General features: G+C 47.4%; 2 protein-coding genes across 9 annotated transcripts in view; one reads left to right on the plus strand and one right to left on the minus strand.

The window, feature by feature from the left end:
* PLCG1 (phospholipase C gamma 1) overlaps positions 1 to 4,386 on the plus strand; it is a 37,846-nt gene extending 33,460 nt beyond the window's left edge. The window contains exons 25-32 of one of the 2 annotated variants that reach the window (XM_053573923.1): positions 511 to 607; positions 756 to 980; positions 1,065 to 1,213; positions 2,150 to 2,264; positions 2,370 to 2,531; positions 2,640 to 2,728; positions 2,837 to 3,021; positions 3,179 to 4,386. In XM_053573923.1, coding sequence (XP_053429898.1) covers positions 511 to 607; positions 756 to 980; positions 1,065 to 1,213; positions 2,150 to 2,264; positions 2,370 to 2,531; positions 2,640 to 2,728; positions 2,837 to 3,021; positions 3,179 to 3,221 — 1,065 coding nt within the window. In that variant the 3' untranslated portion in view covers positions 3,222 to 4,386. Of the gene's footprint in view, positions 1 to 510; positions 608 to 755; positions 981 to 1,064; positions 1,214 to 2,149; positions 2,265 to 2,369; positions 2,532 to 2,639; positions 2,729 to 2,833; positions 3,022 to 3,178 lie in introns of both variants that reach the window. The other variant, XM_053573922.1, reaches the window with a different exon arrangement.
* A 1,915-nt stretch (positions 4,387 to 6,301) lies between these two features.
* ZHX3 (zinc fingers and homeoboxes 3) overlaps positions 6,302 to 24,822 on the minus strand; it is a 127,426-nt gene continuing 108,905 nt past the window's right edge. For 6 of the 7 annotated variants that reach the window (XM_053573848.1, XM_053573844.1, XM_053573847.1 and 3 more), the window contains 2 exons: positions 21,793 to 24,800; positions 6,302 to 12,373 (listed from right to left, as the gene is read on the minus strand). In XM_053573848.1, coding sequence (XP_053429823.1) covers positions 12,363 to 12,373; positions 21,793 to 24,652 — 2,871 coding nt within the window. In that variant the 5' untranslated portion in view covers positions 24,653 to 24,800 and the 3' untranslated portion in view covers positions 6,302 to 12,362. The remainder of the gene's footprint in view (positions 12,374 to 21,792; positions 24,801 to 24,822) is intronic. The other variant, XR_008376490.1, reaches the window with a different exon arrangement.

The following is a 24,822-nucleotide window of genomic DNA, read 5'->3' on the forward strand; positions in this document are numbered from 1 at the left end:
TCCAGGCTGGAGAGGGAAGGAGAAATCTGAATATAGGAGTGGCTGAGTGAAGTAAGGGGAACTCCGGGTGCAAGAGGATGGGAAGGGCTGAGATTTGATACGGAGAGTAGGTAGTGGTGTTAGAGTGGGGGGCCTGAGGCAGTGAGGATGATCATTAAGATAGAGACTGATCCAGGGCGCCCCATCCCCATGCAGTCAAAAGCAACCCAGTTTTCCCAGGGATGAGGCTGGGTAACGATTGATCCCTGAGAGGTCACTGGGGACATGGGTGGTGATAATTCTGCCCCCAAGAGGGTTGGAGAGCAAGTATCTCTCGTCAGCAGTAGAGAAGAGGAAGGAGGATTCTGGGATGAGGAGACAGCCCTGGTTCACAGTCTAGTGGGATCTGCAAGGTGTAGGGAGGAGGTAGGGCCCAGGCACCTGCAGTGTGGATGTGCCCGACCTGGCAGGGGCTGCTTCTCCTGGGCAGAGCTCTAGCCTGGGGTTACAGGGCTTTGTGTGTATCACCAGCTCACTGAGGGGAAGATGATGGAACGGAGGAAGAAGATCGCCCTGGAGCTCTCTGAGCTTGTTGTCTACTGCCGGCCTGTTCCCTTCGATGAAGAGAGTAAGGGCCAGGGCCCAGGTGGGATGTACATGTGCCTTGGGGGCCTGGTGGAGCAGGCCCCCTCCATGGTGGGTGCAAAAGGCCTTTCAGGCCTTCTACTCCTGCCTGAGTGGGCAGGCTCTGTAAGTATCCTCCCTGTCTGGCTCAGAGATTGGCACGGAACGTGCCTGCTATCGGGACATGTCATCCTTCCCGGAAACCAAGGCTGAGAAATACGTGAACAAGGCCAAAGGCAAGAAGTTCCTCCAGTACAACCGGCTGCAGCTCTCCCGCATCTACCCCAAGGGCCAGCGGCTGGACTCTTCCAATTATGACCCCTTGCCCATGTGGATCTGTGGCAGTCAGCTCGTGGCCCTCAACTTCCAGACCCCAGGTGAGGGGTCCCCTGTGGGGCAGGGCAGGGACAGGGCTCTGTGGGGCAGTAGGGCTAGAATGCAGTGTAACCTGGCTTTTCCAGACAAGCCTATGCAGATGAACCAGGCCCTCTTCATGGCCGGCAGGCACTGTGGCTACGTGCTGCAGCCAAACACCATGCGGGACGAGGTCTTCGACCCCTTTGACAAGGGCAGCCTCCGCGGGCTGGAGCCGTGTGCCATCTGTATCGAGGTGGGCAGTGTTCACCTGGCTTTCAGGGTGGGAAAGGGGCTGCTCTCAGCTGGGCTGTGTTTATGCTGAAGAGCGTCCAGAGTCGGGGCTGGGAAGCTAGCTAGTGAGAGAGCAGCACCGCTGTGTCTTGTATGGGGAGGGCCACTGGAGCTGGGCTGTTCTTGAGATTAAGGAAGATGTAACTGTCCTCTGAGGTTGAAAGACAGCTGCAGGCCCCCACTATGAGGCTGGGATCCAGGTGGCATAAAGCAGAGGCAGCTGGGCAAACAGCAGCCAGTTCTTGGTGCCAGGGGTTCAGGCTATCCAGTAAGGCTAGGCTGTGGGGTGGCAGAAGACAGGAAGCTAGGGACCAGTCCGCAGGAACTAGACTTAGTGAGAGTAACCACCAGCTCCAAACCTTTTCAAGGCCCCCAGAGCAGAACTCACTCACTGGGAACCATCCTTCAGCATCCCTGGCATGCCCCTGGTAAAAAGCTGTGACCAAGGCCAGCTTGGTGCTGTGGGGATTGGGGCAGGTGGGGGCTGGGCAGCACCTTAGAGGAGGAGTAAGACACCATGCAGTGAACTGTGCACATCCAGGACGTGTGCAGAGCCTGGAGCTTCCATCTTCCAAGAAGAGTGTTTTATTTTTCTTCCTAAGGGGAAGTAATTAAGGGATTTCCGTGTTAAAACAGAGGTAGGTTGAATGTGAAGTGGATTGCAAACCACATGAAAATTTTGGCTAAAGCTAAAATTTCTTCTCATGAACTTCTATGGACAGTGGCTGCTCTGGACCTTCTAGGGCCGTGCTGCAGTAAGGGACTTTATGGGCAGTGTCCTTGAGGCCCAGTAGAGGGTGCACTGCCTCCATGTCACAGGTGCTTCCTGAGTCTTGCAGTGGGGGACTGGGAAGGAGCAGGAAAGACGGTCCCAGGCCCATCTTTGCCTGCCTCACAGGTGCTGGGGGCCCGGCATCTGCCAAAGAATGGCCGAGGCATCGTGTGTCCTTTTGTGGAGATTGAGGTGGCTGGAGCTGAGTATGACAACACTAAGCAGAAGACAGAATTTGTGGGTGAGTGGCCTACCTGGTGGTCTTCCCAGGGACAGTGAAAGCCCCTCCCTTAGCCGCCTAATCCTCTCCAGGGTGGCCTGAAGCCTTCTGCTCACACTTTTGCAGTGGACAATGGACTTAACCCGGTGTGGCCGGCCAAGCCTTTCCACTTCCAGATCAGTAACCCTGAATTTGCCTTCCTGCGCTTTGTGGTGTATGAGGAAGATATGTTCAGTGACCAGAACTTCCTGGCTCAGGCTACTTTCCCAGTAAAAGGCCTGAAGACAGGTGAGGACCCTTCCTCAGACACAGCCCCCATGATCTTCCTGCCAGGATCAGGCTGGGCCCCTTGCTTAGCTCCCTGCTGTGCTGAGAGCCAGGCTTTCCTCCTCCTAGGATACAGAGCGGTGCCTTTGAAGAACAACTACAGTGAGGACTTGGAGTTGGCCTCCCTGCTTATCAAGATCGACATTTTCCCTGCCAAGGTAACTGTAGCACGGGTGGGCGGCCTGGGGTGCGGGGAGAGCCAGGCAGCAGCTTCCTGAGGTACGAGGCATCATTGCCCTCTTGTGTACCTGCCCTTGTTAAAGCAGGAAAACGGTGACCTCAGCCCCTTTGGTGGTACGTCTCTGCGAGAGAGGGGCTCAGATGCCTCTGGCCAGCTGTTTCATGGCCGAGCCCGGGAAGGCTCCTTTGAAGCCCGCTACCAGCAGCCATTTGAGGACTTCCGCATCTCCCAGGAGCATCTCACAGACCATTTTGACAGTCGGGAACGAAGGTAAGGGCGATGGAGGGGTGCTGGAGCCAGGGGAACAGTGGCTAAGGGCCTAATTAACTTTCTCCTGGGTAGAAAAGTTATAATTGTCTGGCTTTGGGCTGTTCCATCGGCCTGCAAGTCTCAGCTACCAGTAAGGACACTTTTCCCTTTTGTCCAGGGCTCCAAGAAGAACTCGGGTCAATGGAGACAACCGCCTCTAGGGCCCCAGCCTCGCTGGAGAGGAGCAGGTGCTATGCGCCTCGTGGAATGCCGTGAACTGGGTTCTTCTGGCAGCTTTCCTGGTCTTACAGCCTGGAGCCTGGATGCCAGCAGCGAATGCTGGACAGAAACCAAGCCATGAATGAGACATACCACCATTTGGGGACCCCATACCCCAGCTCTGGGTGAAGGCAAAAACTGTATTGTGTCTCGCATTAAGCACACACTCTGGCCCTGACTTCTGGAGATGGATCCTTCTGTCTTGTGGGGCCAGGACCAAGCCCCTTGGAGAGAGAGGCGGCCTCTGTGGCACAGGAGGCACTAAGGAGCCCCTGACATTCCTGAGAGTAGAGGGGAAGGAGGAACCGAACTCAGCCAGAGAAACAAAGTTTACATTGTCCTGTAGCTTTAAAACCAGTAGAGCGGGGTGAGAGGGACCAGGCCCCTGCAGTTTGGCCCTGGAGCCGGGTGGAGGAGTGCAGGGCCTGTGTGGAGAAGAGCTCTGCCCTGCCGAGGAGGACACAGCACAAGGGCACATTGCCCAAGGCTGGGAACACTACCCAGCCTGGAAGATACAGGGGATCATGTTAAAAACAGCAGTATTATTTTTCTTCTCAATGGTATTGTAACTAAGTTATTTACTCCTCCCGCTCTTCACCCTGGTAGGGGAAGCCTCCGAGTAGAGCCTCTGAGAGGGTGACAGCCGGCTACCAGCCTGTCGGGAGGGCTCAGTGGGGATGTTAAGGCACTGTCAGGAATGGAGGAGGTGCGGGAAGAGAAGAAACAGCAGAGCCCATTCTGGTGAGGTTTCTTGTTTTCTGTTTTTAAGGCAAAGACTCAATGTACTTTGCCTTAGGAATGAAAAAGGGATTAAGGCGTTGCCTGCCTTGCGGGTAGGTGGGGGACAGGCAGGGCAGGTGCTGAACGAAGCTGCAGCACTATAGTCTAAAAAGATCTGAGGGAGGCGGCGGGACGGTTGGGAAGGCAGTCCCCACCTCTGAGGATAGAGGCTGGGGTTCAGGCCCGTGGGCGCAAAGGTGCCTCAGCATAGCCAGCATTCAGCACACGCAAACCCATTGCCCACACTTGGGCTCAGGGTTGGCCATTTGCTAGTTCTGCTGCCCTCTTAAGATCTGACTGCCAAATAAATCATCCTCATGTCTTTTTTCCTTTAATTTGTATGCTTTGGGGGGAACTCCGGAAAGCCTGTTGTGCGGAGATAATTGCCTGGTAATGATTGTTCTGCAATAGAAGCAGGTGGGGAATTTCTGGAAACGTCGTGTCAAGTAGATCTTCCCTCTGGACTAACAGGGTAGCCACTCTCCCCTGCCAGTCCTCCAAGGAAGTAGCTGGACAGTGCATCTCATCTCTCCGTGGCAGCAGTTTTGGTGGTGAGCGGGGAGCAATGAGACCCTTCCAGTTCCACGGGAACCTTCCTTTCCTAATCAGAGAAGGAAGAGGATCACGCTGGCCCTCTGTTAGGGTCTATCTGCGTTGTTTATGATGTCATTGGCTTGTTAGTATTGACCACTTTAATTTTCACCAATACCTCCATTTAACTGAACAAGTGTCCTTCTGGAACGTGACCTGGGGGAGATACAGCTCCACCTTCCCTAAGCAGTTTCATAGGCCGAGGCTTGAGGCTATCTTGAGCTCTTTACAAGATTGCCTTTGTCTCTCCCTGCAAATGTTTTGATCCTTCTTCCCTGTGGAAAATGTGTCAACCCTCAGTAAAGCAGATTTAAAGATGAGTTTCATCGCAGATGAACACAACAGGCGTGTGTTGCTGGGGGAGACCTTTACTTGGGGCTGCGTGTCTTGGAATCAGCAGCTGCTTGCTCACCTGGTGCACTGGTGTCTCAGCCCTCGGCAGCATGTTAGCACCACCTGGGGAGCTGACAGTGCCAGTACCTGGAGCCCTTGCATAGGTACTGTTAAAAGCACCCAAGGTCATTTGAATATTAGGGTTGAGAATCACTGATTTCGGGCAGAGGAAGCCAAAAGAACAGGATCAGGAGAGGAGAAGTTAGTGGTATTAGGGCACAAGCAAAGAGGTAGGCTGGCTCCTCCATAGTCCACACTCCCCTGTGGTCACCAGTGGGACCTGCTCTTGGCTGACTGGCCGGCAGCCTGGGACTAGAAGCTCACTTGTCTTACAACTTGAGCCCATCATCTCACCATCAATTCTGTAGAGGGAAAAAAGTACCAGGTTGTCCTACCGAACTATAAAAGGACTATGTGGACAAAGTAAAAGTCAGGCCTTTCACATTTTAATAAATCAAGCCCTATCTCTCTCATCCTGAGACTCCTCTCCCTGGGTCCAACCCTAATCAGCCCCTGGAGACCCATGCCCAGGAGTAATCTGGGCATTCATTCCTTACCTAGAGGCCACTCAGCTGCCCTAGGGAAGCCCACAGCGACCCCCTGCTGGCCACTACTACCCTCTCGATGTGTCCCAACTGAGCCAGTGCCCTAGGCTACCACTGTGGGCTTTTGCTGATAGGCTGTTCAGGCTCATCACATAGCTGCTTTCCTGAGACCTAAGCTGGCTTCTGAAAAGGCCATGTCAAGGAAGGCCCTGGTATCCACAATCACCACCCTGAGATCCCTGCCACGTCTTGCTCCACCCTGGGTGATTTTATTTCAGGCATCCCCTTTTCCTTCAGCCACAGGCCCTTAGGGCCATTCCAACAAAATTCAATTGCTTCAGATCTCTGGGTCCCTGGGTCCTGGTGCATGTTTGCCAACCCCTCACCCAGTGACCTCAGCTTGTCACTTTACTTATGGGGGGGTGGGGGGGACGCAGGAGGGATTTGCTACTGTCCTTTCACCAGATGTCTGATACCAAGTTTGACTCAGTTTCCCTTTTAATATAATTAACAAAACATCACAGTTCTTTGGTGTAGAAGCCATTACAGTGAATTCAGCAGTGAAGGAAAAGGTGGGTTGGAACTTATCAGTGAGCTGAGAGAAACTGCCTCACTGACTGGAGTTTTAAGGTGGGTCTTCACAGAAGGAATCAGCAAATGTGAAATGTTTTGAACTTTGTTTCTGACTCCCCCACAAAATAAGTCAGCAGATGTGAAGTGTTATTTACAGTTTATTTAGGAACAATCAAAAGGTTTGAAGTACCATTGAGTCCCATTTCAAACCATACAAGCAATTTGTCCCTGTTCCCCTCCCCTTATCCTCCTATGTGGATAAGCCTCACTTATCCAAATCCACAAGATACAAAATGTAAGAAATGTGCAATTTGCATTAGAAATAGCAGCATCCCCACAGGGGACCTTGTGAGGCCTGGAGACTCAGCCCAAAGAAGGCAACTAGGCTCCCTCCACCTCAGCACCACCACAGTCCAAACCAAAGTCAATGTTTTTGTATTAAAAAAACATTTACCCAGAGCAAAGAATTCCAATTCTACCCAGGCCTATGTGACAGAGTATGCCATTTTCTTGGTTTGGTCTCTCCTGCATGGCCCAGCAGGAGATGGGATCCTTTTGTACAGTTTGGCCGAAGTGTCAGTTTGCTTCCAGTGACAGGACGATTGCCTTTTAGCACCAAGATGATCACTCCTTCCGCTGGCCCCAGGAGCCAGGGGGAGCACAGCGCCAGCACCCACCAGCAGCTACTTCCTAGCCTCACTTCCCACCAGTCCAGCTACAGGGAACAAAGGGGTCTGCACTGAAGACCAGAATACAAATGGACCGGGGGAAAGCAGAAGGGAACCTCGGCAGATCTGCAGGCCTTTGGCAACCTCCCTGACTTCCGCAAAGGCTGTGCTCAGTGAAATTGTCAATGAACAATGGCCAGCAGGGGACAGGGGAAGGTTGGCATGTTTTCTCTTTAATAACAATTGTGGCACAGTCTGACCCTCTGACCCCGCTGAACAAAGCAACTGCTCAGAAGTGTGGTGGAACTTGCCACACGGGGGCAACCATTTCCCCTGGCCCTGGCCTGATGATCACGCTGGAGGCAGGGGAGGAGTGGGCGCTAGCTCTCCAGGTTCCAGCCACAGTCTCACGTGGGTCTCTGACCCTATTTTAAGCACAGTGCAAGAACGGGAGCTATATGGGTATGAACCAAGGATGACTGACAAGGTCTCCCCCTTAAACACAGATTATAGGACGCACAGGTTCCACGTGGTGGGTGCTCCCCTCAGCATTTTTACTTGGGTATGACTCTCAGAAAGAGCAAACATTGCAGATGTTCAGTGACTGAACATCCTTTATCTTGGATATTTCACCTTCAACTCCAGTCACACCGAGTAATTTTAAATCATTCATTTATCATGGAAAGGAATACGTTTAAAAAGCACTAGATAAGAAATGCTGTTACCACACACAGGTGCTTGCACACAGGTTCCCCAATCTGATCTCCTGAAGGAAAAGTCCTGTTAATTAGGGCAGGTAAACACTCTGCCTCCTCCCAGGTGCCCTGGGGCTCACCGCCTACATGAGTGGACAGCAGGAAAGACACCACCCAGGCGGCCACGAGAGCAGATGCCCTGCTCGCTGTGGCTCCCTCGGCTCTGCCTGACTTTGGTTCTGAAGGCTGCAGGGCCAGCAACAGCAAAGCAGTAGCTATACATTCTTTGGGAATCCACACTGTTGTGCAAATTACAAGATGGGATTTTTTCAAAAATCAAGGAAGGGGATGCCTGCCTGTCCTTGTCCATATGGTAACCAGAGTCTGCTTAGTCTCACCCCAAGCTTCTGGGTTCCTTTCCCTGCTACAGACATCAGGGTGGTTAGAATGGATGGTTCCTGAGGTATCCAGCCAGGGCTAAGAGGAAACTCTTCACTGTCCTATCTCCAGGCTGGTGCAGAGGTCAGGTTCATGGGCAGTCGCAGGACAACAGGCTGGTATTGATGGGAGAACTCTGTGTGTGCTCCGGTCACATCACAGCCAAGTGCAGATGCTACAACAGTTCAGAGAGGACTTGAGTTAGCCCACCCTGACACACCGTACACTTCCCAGTGTGGCCTGGCATGTTCCAGCAGAAACCTGTTGGTTCCATTTGTACTTAGAGCTGGGCTGGGCCACCTTGACTGGCCAAGCAGCGCCTTGACTGACACTTCATCTAGTCACTTGACCCAAACCAGAACTGGTGGTCACTTTGCTGATAAGGTCTCCGCAGCCACATCAGCCCTGTCTGCATGGTGACTACCGCAGACTGAAGCTCACTTGGGGAGGGATCCAGAGCTCAGATGCTCCCTGGCCACCATGACCTGGGCAGATGTTCGGGAGAGGCTTGTGCTCAGTGACAGGGAGGGCAGGAAGCTGGTCAAGAGACCATGAAGAGGGGGTTCTCCATCTGTAGTGGGCAGGACCAGGCCCTGCAGCTGCCTGACCTGGTCCTGCTAATATACTCTGGCCTAGAACTCTGGCTGTGTCTAGGTTTTTCTTCTCCAGCATACAACTGAGCCTTGCAAATGAATGTGAGACATGAAAATTTAAACTTAATACTAAAATACATCTTCAGCAAAAGAGGGGTAAAACTGATAAACTGCCCCCAGATAGACTCTGAGCAAGGAAAAGGTTGGGGGACTTTAGGAAAAGGCCAAACTCCAGGTTGGTTTTAAGATTTTCTCCTCGACTGGGTCTCCTTCCCTGCAGAGTGCTTTGATCCAATTGGGCTATGATGTTCAAGTTGACAGAGCTGGTCCAGTCTGAGGATTTGGGTCAATGAATAGACTAGAAAAATAAGAGGCAATAGGACCCAAGACAGGGACAGCATGATCAGGGAGCTGAGGGAGGGGACACAGAAGCATCCAAGTAGAAAGGCAACTCCTGTCCTCTGTCTCAGTGCCAGAGGGAAGGGGAGGACACAGGACCTGTCCCTGGGCCGCTCACTGAGCAGGAGAAACCCACAAGAGCCACAGTTCAGCCTGGATAACACAAACTTCCAAGGTCAGCTGGGGATGAGACCAATAGTAAACATGGGAGCTTTGGGGTCCTTGGGTCAAGGTGCTTTGGTCCACCTAAACATCTTCGTCACTCAGCCAAGAGAAAAGAGCTCTAAGGAGTACAGTCTTGGACAAAATACCAAAGCCCAAGTGCTAGCAGGCCATCCAAGTAGGGTGTTCTTTTTCAGGAAGCCAAAAAAACACTTTTCCCAAATCAAAAAGCTCCCCTATAGCTAAAAATGAAAACAAGTAATCAACATATGCAAAGTATATGCAGCATAAGTTCAAAGTTCTTTATCAGAATGGTGGTCTGTGAGAACTGGATCTACAACCCCATGTGTAAAACAGAACAAACAGCTACAAGTCATAGGCAACAAGAAATGCTGAAAGGATTTTACTATCTCTGATGAGTCCAAGTGTGTACAGAAAAGAGGGAGATTAGTCACCTTATAAAACAGGCTTTTTCTTGAGAAGAGACCAACCCCACCCCACTTCTCAACTCCGCAGAACCCTTCTGCAGAAGGCAACACACAGCACCGAGCTTCACGTCAGCAGTGTGCAAAACCACAGCGGTCTGTCCTTCCACAGGGCTGCACGTCTGGCTGCTGCCATCCCATGTTCCACCGCCTCGTGTGGGCGTGTCTGCTCCACTGGCTCCGTGCAGGGTTTTGCCCCCAAAGCCTGGGGAACCTGCTACAATGTCCCTTTCAGCACCATCTTGATGACTGCCTCTCTCAGCATCACCTTTGATCGTTTTATTCTTTCACGCATGAGGTGCAGACCACACTGACTCATTCCCTTCCAAGAGCACAGGAAGAGAAGGGTCTGTCCAACGCTCGGCTCTCACTTGGGCAGTCTTGTGTAGCCCTGGCTAATGCTGGGGGAAAATGTGCCGGGGCAGGCAGCGCTATAACTTTTCCACCTAAAAGATGAGCTGGTGCCCGAGGCTGGGTTGTTTTCTGTGTCCTGCATAAACTTGTCCATCAAGCATCATACTCTGCTTTTCTGTTTGGTTTGTAAATTAAAAAGTGAATACAAATAAAATAACCAAGAAAATCCTCTCCATAGACACAACCCTTCCGCCAGTGCAGGCAGGGCTCTAGAGTGATGCTGGCAGGATCTGGACATGAGGCACTGGGCAGTTTCTCAGACCCCTGGCGAGGGCTTCATGCTGGGCTGCCCAACCACCTAGAGTGCTGGCCTTCCCTCCAACACAGGCTACTTCACGACACCCAGGTGCCACCAAGTTCCTCACGTGTACACATCAGATGCATGTTTTACAAGTATCAAATGCGTATTTGTACTGTATACGTGTATGTATAAATTAACCTGCATGTACTTAAACACGAAAGGAGCAATTCCAGGTGTCTGTTCTCTGAAGGAAAACAATTGCTCACCATTCTTGGCCATTCCTCAAAGGCTTTTGGGACTAAGTAGCTTCACTCCCAAAATGGAAAGGATACAAAATAGGCTGCAAAACTTGCCAGGTACTCACAAGTCCCCTGGTAGAGACAAATAAGAGGTGGTCCCTTATTGGGACAGGAAGGAGAAAAGAAGACACTTCAGAATAACAACGGTTCAAGGCCTTTTGGTTTCCAAAAAAAGCCCTTTCCTGGAAGGCAGGAGGTACTACCACCATGCCCATCCTCAGAACCAAGCCAGCAGGGCCTGCTTCCCTAGGTGGCATGGGGAAGGAGGACAGTGCCTAAGCCATCAGCAATGTTTCCTGCCCAAAGCTGCTGCCCTGTCTTGGGGCTCACCAAGTGCTTCCACCCCGCCCAGCTGCAGGGGCCTGTGGCTTGGCACTTTGGGAAGCGGGTGGTTTCTAAGAGGTGAGGGGAGCTACAGGTGATAGGTCTATAGCCCACTCCCTGTACTTACTGCTCTTGGGGAAATCAGGAATCTACCATTTAGTAAAGCTCTGCTAACAGGTTGTCTAATTTTTTGAGGCAACTTTTCCTGTGATTTTCTCAATTCAAAAAAGGAAATGAGGGTTAGGGTGAAGTAGATAGAGTTCTTATTTCCAAGTTTGGGGTATAAAGCTTTAGAAACATCCTCACCAGGACCTGTCCAGTGATGTCCAGCACCTGCAGGTGTGTACCCAGTGTGCCAGCCAGGCTCTAGGCATGAGGGCCAGGACCCCCATATATATGTCTGCTCTGATAATTCTGGAAAGCTGTGGAATCCTTTCTGCCCTTACTCTTACTACGGGGCCAATGTGTTCTTCCTTCCCAAACCACAGGAGGCTCTGAAGTGAGTGCAGACAAAGGGCCAAAGTGCAAACCTCAGTGGCCGGAGCTACAGATCGTGACTATACACTTCCACCACTTCCATCTCCATCCCTACCCCCGCTGCTTTTTTCTATTTTCCTCTCTAAATGTGTCTAGAATAAAAAGATTTTAAAAGGCAGGCACATAGGTCATTAGGCTTAGCAACAAATATTTCTTTAGCTGATCTAATAACTAAAAAGTTATGGTCCATGATTCAAATATTCATGATAAAGCAGCATTATGCTAAGACTACAGAAAGTGGTAAATATCCAAGACAGATCACTTAGCCAGTCTTTTTTTTGAACTGAGGGTAACAGTGGGTTTTGCACAGATTAGTCCACAATGCAAGGCAAGCCTGCCATGTAACACGGCTGGTCACAGCTCAATGCAGCAGAATCTCTTCAAAGGTATTGCTTCTTTTAGGAATGCAAAGGGGACACCCAGTGGGGAGGTTCCAGATGCAGTGCTGAGTGTGCCTATAACCCCTGCCCGACTGTGGAAGCTGAGGGCACCTGTGACCCAGCCATCCCCAGAGAACAGACACAGGCATGTTCAGAGATGATGCAAAGGGTCATGTACTGCTTTGCTAACCAAAGTTTCTATGTGAAGAAAGTGTTTATAATCTGATGTTTTATTTAACATATATAGGCAGATGTATATGTTAAACACTTGATTCTGTGTCTATGAATATGAAATCTGAACTATTTAATCCACTAGAAGGCAAAGGGAAGGTCCTACGCTGTGGAGGAAGAACTGACGAGACCCTGTTCCCGCTATGGGCGGTGAGCAGGCGAGGACAGCGGCAGCAGTGGCGGGCTCTGGGCTGTCTTCAAGGCCTCCAGAAGCACTCTCAGATGCCCGCGGCCGCGCACAGCAACGGCCTGTGGCAGCAGACAGACAGGTTGGCCCTTCCTCAGGGCAGGCGGCATCCCAGACAGGCCAATCCTTCACAGTAATCGCATCAAATTCAGTCTGTTTCTGAGGAGAAAACACAAGCCTGTCAAAACCCCCAGGGAGCCTGGTCCTTCATATTCCAGGGTGGCATCACTGGCTTTAGGGACCTTGTAATTCCATGAGCAGCCACTCCCCCTCTTTCCAGCCTGAGGGAGTGTGGGGACAGGATGCTGGCTCAAGCTGGAAGGGTGTCAGACTGCCCTAGGCCTAGCAGTTGGAGTGGCAGCAGTGGCCTCTCCAGGCCACTAATCCTCACTCCCCGGGCTGCTGCCACCTCTGAGTCCCATCCTGCAGAGTGCCCCCTGCCCTCTCCCTCCTGGCTCTCTGGAACACAATGTACTAATGTAATAGCAGCAGGTCCAGTTTCCAGTATATATTCTACGGGTGTCTTTACTCGATTTGTGACTTGCAACCCTAGAGCTGACGTTGCTGGTCAGAAGTTCATGACCCGTGCTACATGCAGAGACAGAAGACCCTTGCCTTGCAGCTGGTTGAGAAAGCTGGGAGAAACCAGGTCTAGACAGACAAGCGTCTCTTCCTGTGCCCGTGGATACCTGCCCCACATAGAAGAGGCGGGTACCAGCCCTACTACCATTCTTTCTCCAACAGTTCACTTGGTGTTGGATTTAGTAACTGAGAGGAGTCAATGCTTGTGACTCAAACCTACTCATCACATCTCCATGTTGACTTTTTAAAAATATTATGGTAAAATGTACATAACATAAAATTTATCATTATAACTTTTTTGAGTGTACAATCCAGTGGCATTAAGTAAATTCATAATGTTATAAAATCATCAGCCTATTTCCAGAACTTATCCATCATCCTAAACAGAAATTCTATATCCATTAACTCCTCATTTCTCCCTCCCGTAGACCCTGATAACCTCCATTCTGCCTTCTCTCACTGTGAATTTGCTTATCCCAGATGCCTCTTATAAGTGGAATCATACAATATTTATCTGTGCTGGCTTATTTCACTAAAAATAATATCTTCAAGGTTCATTCATGTTGTAGAATGTATCTGCATTTTATTCCTTTTTAGGATAGAATAATATCCCAATGTGTATATACATATATACCATGTTTTGTTTATCTACTGATCTGTTCATAAGTACTTGGGCTATTTCTACCTTTTGGGCACTGTGAATAATGCTTCTATGAACACTGGTGTACAAGCGTCTGTTTGAGTCGCTGTTTTTATCCTTCTGGGTAAAGCTGTTGGATCACATGGTAATCCTATATTCAACTTCTTGAAGAAATGCCAAGTTGTTCTCCCCAGCGGCTGTACCAGTTTATATTCCCACCACCAATGCACAAAGGATCCAATTTCTGCACCTCATCCCAACATATGCTAGTTGTGTGTAATGCCCACTTGGAAGTGTGAAGTGGGGCTTTGATTTGCATTTACCTAATGACTAATGATGTTCATCATCTTTTCATGTGCTTATTGTCCATTTATATATATATATATTTTTTTTAGAGAAAGGTCTATTTAAATCATTTGCCCACTTTGGAATTAGTTTTGTTATTGATTTGAAGGAGTTCTATGTATATTCTGAAAAGTTAATCCCTCATCAAATATATTATTTTCAGATACTTTTTCCCATTCTGTGAGTTGTGTTTTCATTTTCTTTAGAGTCCTTTGATGCAAAAATTGATATAGTCCAATTTATTTTTTGCTTTTTATTCTTTATGCTTTAAGTTTCACACTTAAGGAATCATTGTTTAATCCAAGGTCTAGAAAGTTTTCATCTGTATTTTCTTCCATTCAAGTACTAACCAAGCCCAGCCCCACTTAACTTCCGAGATCAGATGAGACTGGGTGTGTTCAGGGTAGTATGGCCAGAGACAGTGTCTTTTCTTCTAAGCATCTTAGTTAGCTCTTTCAATTAGGCCTTTGATCCATTTTGCGTTAATTTCTGTATGTGGTATAAGGTATGGCTCCAACTTCATTCTTTTGCGTGTAGATATCCCATTTCCCAAGCACCTGTTGAAAAGACTCTTTTTTTTCCCCATTGTCTCTGCACCCCTTCTCAAAAATCAACGTACCATGATTTGAAGCTATCTGGGCTCTTTATTCTATTCCATCAGCCTACTGGTCTCTCCTTATGTCAGTACCATACTGTTTTGATTATTATATTGATTATTAGCTTTACAGCAAAACCTGAAATCAGGAAGTGAATGTTATTCCTTTGACTTTGTTCTTTCTCAATTTGTTTTCATTATTTGGGGTCCCTTGAGATTCCATATCAATTTTAGGATGGATTTTTCTATTTCTGTAAACATGTCATTTTACCTGTGATAGGTTTTACATTGAATCTATACATTGTTTTGGATAGTATTGTTATTTTAATAACACTAATTCATGGATATTGGCTGTTTTTCCATTTATTTAGGTCATTTTAAATTTTTTTTCAGCAATGTTTTATAGTTTACCTCATTGGTTAAATTTGTTCCTAAGCATTTATTCTTTTTGATGCTATTGTACATGGAATTGTTTTTTAAATTTCTTTTCAGTGTATATAAATACAACTGATTTTATTTTATTTTTTTTTAAGAGACAAGACTCTCACTATGTTACCCAGGCTGGACTCCTCAAACTCCTGGCTTCAAGCAATACTCCTGCCTCAGCCTCCTGAGTAGCTAGGACTATAGCCATGTGCCACCACACGTACCTAACTACAACTGATTTTGGGGTGTTGTTTTTGTATCCTGCAACTTTGCCAAAATTCATCTATTAGCTCTTACATTTGTTTTTGTGGATTCTTTAAAGTTTTCTACATATAAGATCATGTCATCTGTCAACAGAAATTATTCTCTCTTTCCAACTTGGATGCCTTTATTTCTTTTTCTTGCCTAACTTCTCTGGCTAGAACTTCTAACACTTCTAGTCACTATGTTGACTAGAAGTGGCAAAAGTGGACAGCATACATCCTTGATCTTATGGGAAAAGCTTTCATCTTTCACCACTGTTGAGTATGATGCTAGTTGTGGGTTTTCATATGTGGTCTTTATCATATTGTTTGTTGTACTCCTAGTTATTGAGAGTTTATTATTATGAAAGCATGTTGAATTTTGTCAGATGTTCTTTCTGCTTCTATTAAGAAGTTTTGTTCCGGGCGACGCCTGTGGCTCAGGGAGCAGGGCGCCGGCCCCATATACCGAGGGTGGTGGGTTCAAACCCAGCCCCGGCCAAACTGCAACAAAAAAATAGCTGGGTGTTGTGGCGGGTGCCTGTAGTCCCAGCTGCTCGGGAGGCTGAGGCAAGAGAATCGCTTAAGCCCAGGAGTTGGAGGTTGCAGTGAGCTGTGTGAGGCCAAGGCACTCTACCGAGGGCCATAAAGTGAGACTCTGTCTCTACAAAAAAAAATTAAAAAAAAAAAAAAGAAGTTTTGTTCCTTTCATTCTTTTAATGTGGTATATTATCGCACTGATTGATATTCATATACTGGACAATCCTTGAATTTCAGGAATAAATCCTATCTTTTCATATTAAAATCCTGTTAATATGCTGCTGAATGTGGTTTTCTAGTCTTTTATTGAGGGTTTTTGTATCTATAGTCACAACAGATGTTAGTCTGTAGCTTCTTTTCTTTTAGCGTCCTGGTCTTGCCTTGGTATCCAGGTAATCCTGACTTCATGAGTTAGGAAGTGTTCCCTCCTCTTCAGTTTTTTTGGAGGGGTTTGAGGAGAACTGGTATTAATTCTTCCTTAAGTATTTGGAAGAATTCACCAGTGAAGCCATCTGGTCCTAGGCTTTTCTTTGTTGGAAGATTGTTGTTTACAGAATCAATCTTCTTACTGGTCATTGATCTATTTTGGTTTTCTATTTCTTATTGAGTTGGTTTTGATAAAGTATATGTTTCTAGGAATTTGTCTATTTCATCTAGATTATCCAATTTACTGATATATAACTGTTAACAGTATTCTCTTATAACCCTTTGTATTTACGTAAAATTCATAGTAACGTCCCCACTTTCATTTCTGGTTTTAGTAACTTTTTTCTGCGCTCTCTGCTCTAACCTTTATCTCCCTCCTTGTGCTAGCTTTGGCTCTAGTTTCCTCTTCCTTTTCTAGTTTCTTAAAATGTACAGTTAGGTTATCTGAGATCTTCTTTTTAATATATGCTTTTACACTATCTATGAAGATTGTTTTCACTATACCCGTTAAGTTCTGATACATTGTATTTTCACTTTTCTCAAGGTATTTTGTAATTTTCCTTATGATTTCTTCTTTGACCCATTAGGTTTTTCAGTATATTGTTTAATTTTCACATATTTGTGTATTTCCAGTTTTCCTTCTGTTATTAATGTCTGTTTTCATTCCATTATAATTGAAAAAATACCTTATATGATTTCAACTTTTAGAAATTTACTAAGACTCGTTTCATTGCCTAACATATGGTCTATCCTGGAGAATGTGCCATGTGAACTTGAAAAGAATGCTCATTCTGCTATTGCTGGGTAGTGTTCTGTTACGTCTATTACTTCTAATTGGTTTGCAGTGTTGTCCAACTCTTCTATTTCCTTATTGACCTTCTGTTTGTTTTTTATGACCATTATTGAAAGTGAGATATTAGAATCTGCAAATATTTTTCTCTATTTTCCCCTTGAACTCTGTCATTCTTTGCTTTCATATATTTTGGTTTTCATATATTTTGTCTGATGATAATAGAGCCACCCCACTCTTTTCTGGCATTTGCACAGCATATCATTTTCCGTCCTTGTACTTCCAACCTCTTTGTGTCCTTGTATCTGAAGCATGTCTCTTATAGTTAGCATATAGATGAATCCTGATTTTAAAAAAAAAAAACTCTATACAAGTTTAGCCAGTCTTTGTCTTTAATAGGAAAGCTCAATATTTTTACATTAATGTGACTGCTGGTGAAGAAGACTTGCCTGTGCCATTGAGCTCTTGGGGCGTGTCTTATGGGCCGGATTCTCCAGTTGCTCTACTACTGCCTTTTTGTATTTATCTGATTGTTTGGAACACACTATTTCGTTTCCTTTCCTTCCTTTTCTAATTATTTCTTCATTATTTTCTGAGTGGTTAACTTGGGGATTATAATTAATATCTTAAACTTATAACAATCTAGCCTAATGCCCACTTTGTTTCAGTATTATACAAGCACTGCTCCTATACATTTCCCTCCCTTGTTACTGTTTTGTAACTGATGCAGATCACATTTTACTATGTTGCCTGCCTTTTAACATAGATTTATAATTTTTAATGAATTTTCCTTTTAAATTATATAGGAAAAAAAGAAAAGTTATAAACCAAATCGAAAGTACAATAGTACCAGCTTTTATATTTACATATAAGGTTTTTTTTGGCTTACAGCTTCAAGTTACTGTTCTGTGTCCTTCATTTCAGCCTGAATGATTCCCGTTAGCATTTCTAGTAGAAAATGTCTACTGGTGACAAACTCCCTCAGCTTTTTTTTGTGTTTGTGACAGTCTCACTTTGTCACCTTTGGTAGAGTGCTATGGTGTCACAGCTCACAGCAACCTCAAACTCTTGGGCTCAAGTGATTTGTTTGCCTCAGCCTCCCGAGTAGCTGGGATTACAGACACTCACCACAATGGTTGGCTATTTTTAGAGATGGGGTCTTGCTCTTGCTCAGCTGGTTTTGAACTCCTGAGCTCAACTGATCCACCTACCTCGGCCTCCCAGAGTGTTAAGATTACAGGTGTGAGGCACAACTCCCACCTCCCTCAGCTTTGTTTATCTGGAAATGTCTTGATCTCTCTTTCCTTTTTGAAGAATAGTTTTGCCAGATATAGAAATCTTGGTTGACAGATTTTTTTTTTCTTTCATGACTTTAGACATAGCATCCCCCTGCCTTTGAGCCTCCTGGGCTGATGGGAAATCAGCTGTTGATCTTATTGAGGATTCCTTGTATGTGAGGAGTACCTTTTCTCTTGCTTTCAAAATTTTCTCTGTCTTTGGGTTTGGCGATTTTAATATATGATGTATGGATCTCTTTGAATTTATCCTGATTGGAGTTCATTGAGCTTCTTGGGTATGTAGATTCATGTTTTTCATCATATTTGGGGAGTTTTCTGCCATTATTTCTTCAAATATTCCTTCTGCCCCCTTTCAATCTTTTCCCAGGATTCCTATAATACATACATTAGTATGCCTGAGGATGTCCTACAGATTTTGTTCATTTTCCTTCATTCTTTTTTCTTTCTGATCCTTTGGATAATTTCAGTTGTTTTTATCTTCAAATTCACTGATCCTTTCTTCTGCCAGCTCAAATCTGTGTTGAACCAGTCTAGTATGCTTTTCATTTTAGTGACTGTACTCTTTAGCTCTAGAATTTGTTAGGTTCCTCTTTAGAGTTTCTATGTCTATTGATGTTCTCATTTTGTTCATGCATAATTTTCCTGGTTTCCTTAGGTCTCTGTCCATGATTTCCTTTACCTCACTGAACATACTTAAGACATGTCTTTGACTAATAATCCCAATGTCTGGACTTCCTTGAAGATAGTATCCGCCAACTACCTTTTCTCCCGTGAATGAATATTTTCCTTTTTAAAATGTTTTTTTTACAGGTTTTTTGATGACAACTAGACATTCTGAGTATTATGTTGTAGTGAATAAAAATATAATTCTCTCATCCCTCAGGGATTACTGATTTTTGCTTGTTGAGAGCTGGAGCCATCTGTGACTTTTCCAAACTATTTTTAGAAAATATTATTCCTTGTGGTGTAAGGTTATTAAAATTTCTGTTCTGATGACTCTGTGGTCCACTATGACCTAAGGTTTCCCAAAATGTATGGCTTCCAAAAGGAGGAAAAGAAAAAAAGAGAATGTTTTCTCTCTCTTTAATTCCTCTTGTGGCTAGAAAGCTGCTTCAGTCCATAGGAGTGGAAACAGTGACCAGCCTCTGTGCTGGCCTCTCAGTGATCAAGTGCAATGATCAACAATCAAAACACAAAACCCTGACTTTTGGAGGACAAGGTTATTATTGCCCACCCTGGCACCAACAGGCTGCACCAGAAACCAGGGCCGTAGTTACCACAGTTGCCTGCCACAGGGATGGGGAAAGGGGATGCTACTCTCTGAAACAAGAAAATTCTTCAAAACTCACAAGCCTCTCCATCAGACTCTCTCCTAGTTGTTGGACATGTCCAACTAGACTCCAGAGCTCCAAAATGGTGCTTCAGGCAACTTTTACTAGCTCAACAGTTGTGGTGGAGGAACAGATTTCTGGTGCTTCCTCTTCTGCCATCTCCCATGACATCAGGTCTTCAGATCGGCTTTTGTAACAAACTTATTCAAACATCTCTCGTAAGCATGACTTTCTGGCCTACTGGTAATCACAAGAAGCATAGAGCTGGGTGCAACACAAAGACACTTAGACCAGCTTGGATAAAGCCTTCCAGGTAAAAGAGAGAGACAACCTGCTCTGCATTGAAAGAGTCAGCCCAACCGCAAGAAACCTTCTTTCTGTCCTGGTCTGACTCAAGAATATGCCACAAGTCCTGAGTGGTGAGGCTCAGAGGAGAGGAGCATTTCCCCCCATTCTTGCCCTAATGAGAACATGGCCAAAGTTGGAGGAGGCCAGAGCCAGTTCCTGTGTGCTCACACCCTAACTGCTGACCAGTAACTCTGGGCTCCAGCAGGTGTTTGCTTATACTGTGGGTTTTACAGATCTGGGTTTTTCACCTTAGTATGTGAGTATGAAAAGAATAGGTTTTGTACAAATGCTAAAGAGAGCAAAACATGGCTGTAGTATACCATATAGCTTCATGGGAAGGTGAAGCTAGAGTTTTAAGAAACACCTGTCAGCTCGGCACCCATAGCACAGTGGTTATGGCGCCAGCCACATGCACTGAACATGGAGGGTTTGAGCCCGGCCTGGGCCAGCTAAACAACGACAGCTGCAACAAGAAATAGCCGGGTGTTGTGGTGGGTGACTGTACTCCCAGCTACTTGGTAGGCTGAGGCAAGAGAATTGCTTAAAGCCCAAGAGTGTGAAGTTGCTGTGAGCTGTGATGCCACAGTACTCTACTGAGGGAAAGAAAGAAAGGAAGGAAGGAAGGAAGGAAGGAAGGGGAGGGAGGGAAGGGAGGAGAGGAAAGAAAGAAAGAAAAGAAAGAAAGAATCACCTGTAACAGCTCCATAATGTTAACACCTTGGTGATAAGGGCATGGGGAAGGGTTTTGGCTCTCCTTAACCTGAGAGCTCACGAGACAAGAGCATCAGTGATTAGCACTGCAAGAGCCATGGGGTCACGTCTATTAGAAGCTGCAGGAGAAGGCAGTCGGGGAGCACTCATTCTTTCACAGACTTGCTCACTCTGACTCTTTTGCTTCTCCTGCCTGCAGAACGCCTACATGGCGTCTCTCTATGAAAGACTGCTAAGATGTGCTCTTCTAATAAGACTGCTTCTCTCCCTCAAAGACTATCCCCTCTCTTTCTCTCTCTCTCTCTCTGTCCCCCTTCTGCTAAAGCGAATAGCCCTCAAGCACCTAAGGGTAATTGTTCCTGAGCAAGATAGCACAGCGGTCCATGTCCGGACGTTAGCTAAGCCAGCACCAGAGACCTGGCCAGTCCTGGGCCCTGAAAAGTGGCGTCCCATCTACATTGCGGCATTAGGAAGGTTGAAAACCACTGCCCTAGTCCCACCAGCTTTTGCAAGGCTTCTCCCTCCTGGCTCTCACCTGAGCGTCTTGGCAGTTCTGTGATGGGACCTCTGAGGAGGAGACAAATATCAAACAGTAGAGTGGGAAGGGAGACAGTGGGAATTCATGGACCAAGAACCTTGAAAATCAATACCAGTAACATGACTTGTCTGTGGATTCAAAACTATGCAAAACTGTCTTATATAAAATAATGTTCTAAATTTTACTTTACTGTGGAACAAGATTCAAACTTTGATTTCATAGATGTCCAAGAGGGAAGGTGATTTTTCCATTAAGACAAACATTTCTTCTACATTAGGAAGAACAACAGAAATACAAGATAGAATTTCATCAGAAAAAAAGCACTTTTTATGTCTAAGAACAATGAAAGGATCTTTTTCTTTTAATTCACCAATTTGAGCTGAATTTCCTCTAACATTCAATGGCTCTCTCCTACTCAGGGACTGTAGATATATCTGCCTGACTCAGAAGGCGTTTTGACCTAGTCTCTTCTTGCTAAGAAATGGCTAGAAAACTTGGATCTCTTTAGGTTCACCATGTTCCTTCCCCTGCACAGGTTTTTTAAAAACATGAAAGGAAACAAGTATCTCTCAACCCTTTATCATATGATAAAGACATAACATGTCTTCTGCTGCCAGTTGTCCCTGAAGCAACAGGCGCTTAACCCTGCTGCCAGGCTGCCTTAGAGCAGGGAGACACCCCCATGCAATAAACTCAGTGCCCACCCCGAGCACATCACCCTTTCTGCACTCACAGAGGACAGACATGGCTCCCACACACTCCTTACCTAGCTGAAGTCCAGCCTGGGGGCTCGATTTGTCAAAGGGCTCCAAGCTGGCCGCAGGGATGCTGGGCTCCCACAACTCACTGTTCTCAGCTAACTCGGAATAGGTGTCAGCCTTTCCTTTGTGAGCTGCTGCGGGCTCACCAGCACCAGGGCCTGGGTCCTCAATGCCTGTGTCCACCACCGCCCGGGTCTCCTCACCCATTTTCTCAGCAAACCATTGTTTGACCTGCTGGGGGTTCATCTGGGTCTTGTCACAGAGACTCTGCAGGTCCTCCTCAGACAGCAGCTTGTGTGTCATGTAATAGTCTTGCAGGAGCTGCTGGTTGCCAGGGGTAACGACCAGCAGCCCTGGTGGGAAGTTGCCCCGCTTATAGTCTTCGTACCACTTGAGCTGGCCGTTCTTTAGGGCGTACCTGCTGTCTCCAAACCAGCGCACCACCTCCGGCCGTGGCAGACCCGTCTGGGCCATGATGGCGTCATAGTCCTGGTTGCTGGGCCACTGTGTCTGGACAAAGAGCTGCCGCAGCAAGTGCCGTTGCTGGGCCGTCTTTTTGCAGCTAACTTTGCCTGGGGGCTGCTCTGCCAGCTTGTTCAACACTTCATCCTCAGGCTCACAGATGGTCATCCCTGGAATCTCACTCTTGTCATTGGCTTCAGTGACCCGCAGGTTCTTGAGGTTGATTTTGATGGGACTGACTTTGCGCTCTGCCAAGGTCTGACTGCCGGGCAACTCCGGGGAGCCATTTTCCCCAGGCACCCTTAGCTCACTGGCCAAGTCCTCTTCTCCACCCTCATCCTCAGCAGCCTCCTCTTCCTCTTGAGAGACATTCTCATCAGCCTTCTTGGTCTCCTCAGCAGTCACTTTTTTCCGTCTCTCTGAAAACCAGCTATCAATTTCCCTTCGGGTCATTTTGGTTTCACTCCTCAGGCGGTCCAGTTCCTCATCGAGAGGAAGGGGGTTTTGTGCAAAACTGCTCTCCAGTGCTCTGAGCTGCTCTGGGGCTCTCTCCTTGTATTTGGTTGGTGTGAAGTCTGGAGTCTGGTGCCAAGACTGTCGTTTGGCAGAAGGGTGGGTTGCTAATGTGGCTGCCATCGGGACACAGGTTACCTCAGGGGCCTTGGATGATGGGGAGAAGGACACCTCTGGCACAGAGTCAATAATGATGGAGCTGTGATCTCCAGACATCATGGCTCTGGAGCCCTTCAAGTTGCGGCAGTGGTATCGCCGGTCACTGAACCATTTCCGCACCTCTCTGGTACTGAGGCCAGTCACTTTGGTCAGGTGCTCAACTTCGCTCTGCCCTGGGAACTGGTTCCGACAGAAGCTCCCTTTCAGAGCTGACAGCTGTTCGTGAGATTTCTTATTTTTATAGATGCTAGCATCAAGGAAGGCTTGTGAAGTTATGCTGGGACAGGCTGTGAGGAGCGACTGAGCTGCATTAACCACCTTCACAGCTGATGTTGTATTTGAACACACAGTGTTGATGGGTGCCACACTTGGCTGCTTGGAGACAGATGTAACTGCGAGGGGTAGAGATGAACTTGGTGCTTGCAACCCATTGGCCATCAGTGGCTGAGTAACCAGAAGTCCTCCTGCTGTGCCCTCTGGCTGTCCCACAACATGACCTGGGAGAGCAGCCTGGATGAGATGCTGGACGTTGCCAGCACTGGCGACCAGGGGGGTATTTAGAACCGTGATTGTGGGCTGAGGCACAGACTGGATGACTGTGTTGAACATCTTCTTCCGGGCATCCTCAATCTCCTCAGGGGACCAGCTGATGCCTTGCTTCAGCCTTTGGGCTGTGAACCAGATCTTGAGCTGTTCTTCTGGATACTTGGTCACCACAGTCAAGTAGCAGAGCTCAGCTTTGGTTGGGTAGGGGAACTTGTGGAAGGAGTTCTTCAGAAAGCTGTTGGAGTCCATGGCCACATTGTATGCTGGAATGCTGCTCAGGGGTACCATCACTTTGGGAAGGGCCTTGGACGTGGGCAGTGTCTGGTGGGTGTGGTGCTGGCCATGCATAGGGGGCTGCTGCTGGAGAGACAGGAACTGTGCTATCCCAGCCGGCAGAACTGGCACTGTTCCAATCAGAGGCCCGTTGGCAGCATGGGTTGGTTTTGTGGAGCTGGTAGATGCCTGGCTGACTGGCATGGCCCCGTTGACAAAGGAGTGGTCCCCCTCTTTCACCTCCGTTTCTCCAGCCGACAGCTTTGGTAAAGCCTCACTCACAGGCTGGCTGGGGACATTCTCCTTGAGTGTATGAATTTTTTTGGCTTCAGCTTTGCCTTTCATTATTTTCATGATTGGAGTTTTGGTAATAATAATTTCTGCCTGGCCATCGACCCCTTCGGCGCTGGGCTCGCCTGCCAGGTCAGGGGTGCTGGTGATCTCAGGGACGCTCTGCTCCACGACCACATGATTGTCTGGCTTGGCTACATTCCACACAAAGGTGGCTTCCCCCAAGTGACACTTGGCATTATGCAGGGAAAGCCCCTCAGGGGTTTTTGCCAGAAAACTGCACCCAGCACATACAAAAGTTGGGTCTTTATTAAAGTCTGTGTGCTCTGAGTTCATATGTCCCACAAACTGGGTCATGTCGTGGGATCTGAAATCACAGTATTTACAGGAATATAAATAGCCATCCAAAGTGCTCCGATGCCCGTTGGCCAGGGCAGAGCCTTCAGTACTGCTGGCGTTCTGGGTGGCCTCGCTGCTGGTGGCAGGCACTTCTGGGGGCAGATCCTGCTGGGGTGCTTGAGGCAAGGCCTCAGCAGGCTGGGCCTCCACGCTGGCATCCTGCAGCACCACAGTCTTCACTGGGATCATGCAGGGGGTGGTGGATTTCCTCTTGCTGGCCATGGTGACAGTCACTGGGTGACCACAAGTGACAGCTTATCCCATCAAGGGCCTCATAATATAAGTTCCAGCTACTCCATGAGGGCCAAAGAAATAGTTTGTAAGGGCAGCTTTTTCACTTGCTTGCAGAAAGCAGATTTCCCTGTTAAACCTGAGGAGGGAGGGGGGGAAAA

Source organism: Nycticebus coucang, chromosome 21 (genome assembly GCF_027406575.1).
Source record: "Nycticebus coucang isolate mNycCou1 chromosome 21, mNycCou1.pri, whole genome shotgun sequence".
NCBI classification, from domain to species: domain Eukaryota; kingdom Metazoa; phylum Chordata; class Mammalia; order Primates; family Lorisidae; genus Nycticebus; species Nycticebus coucang.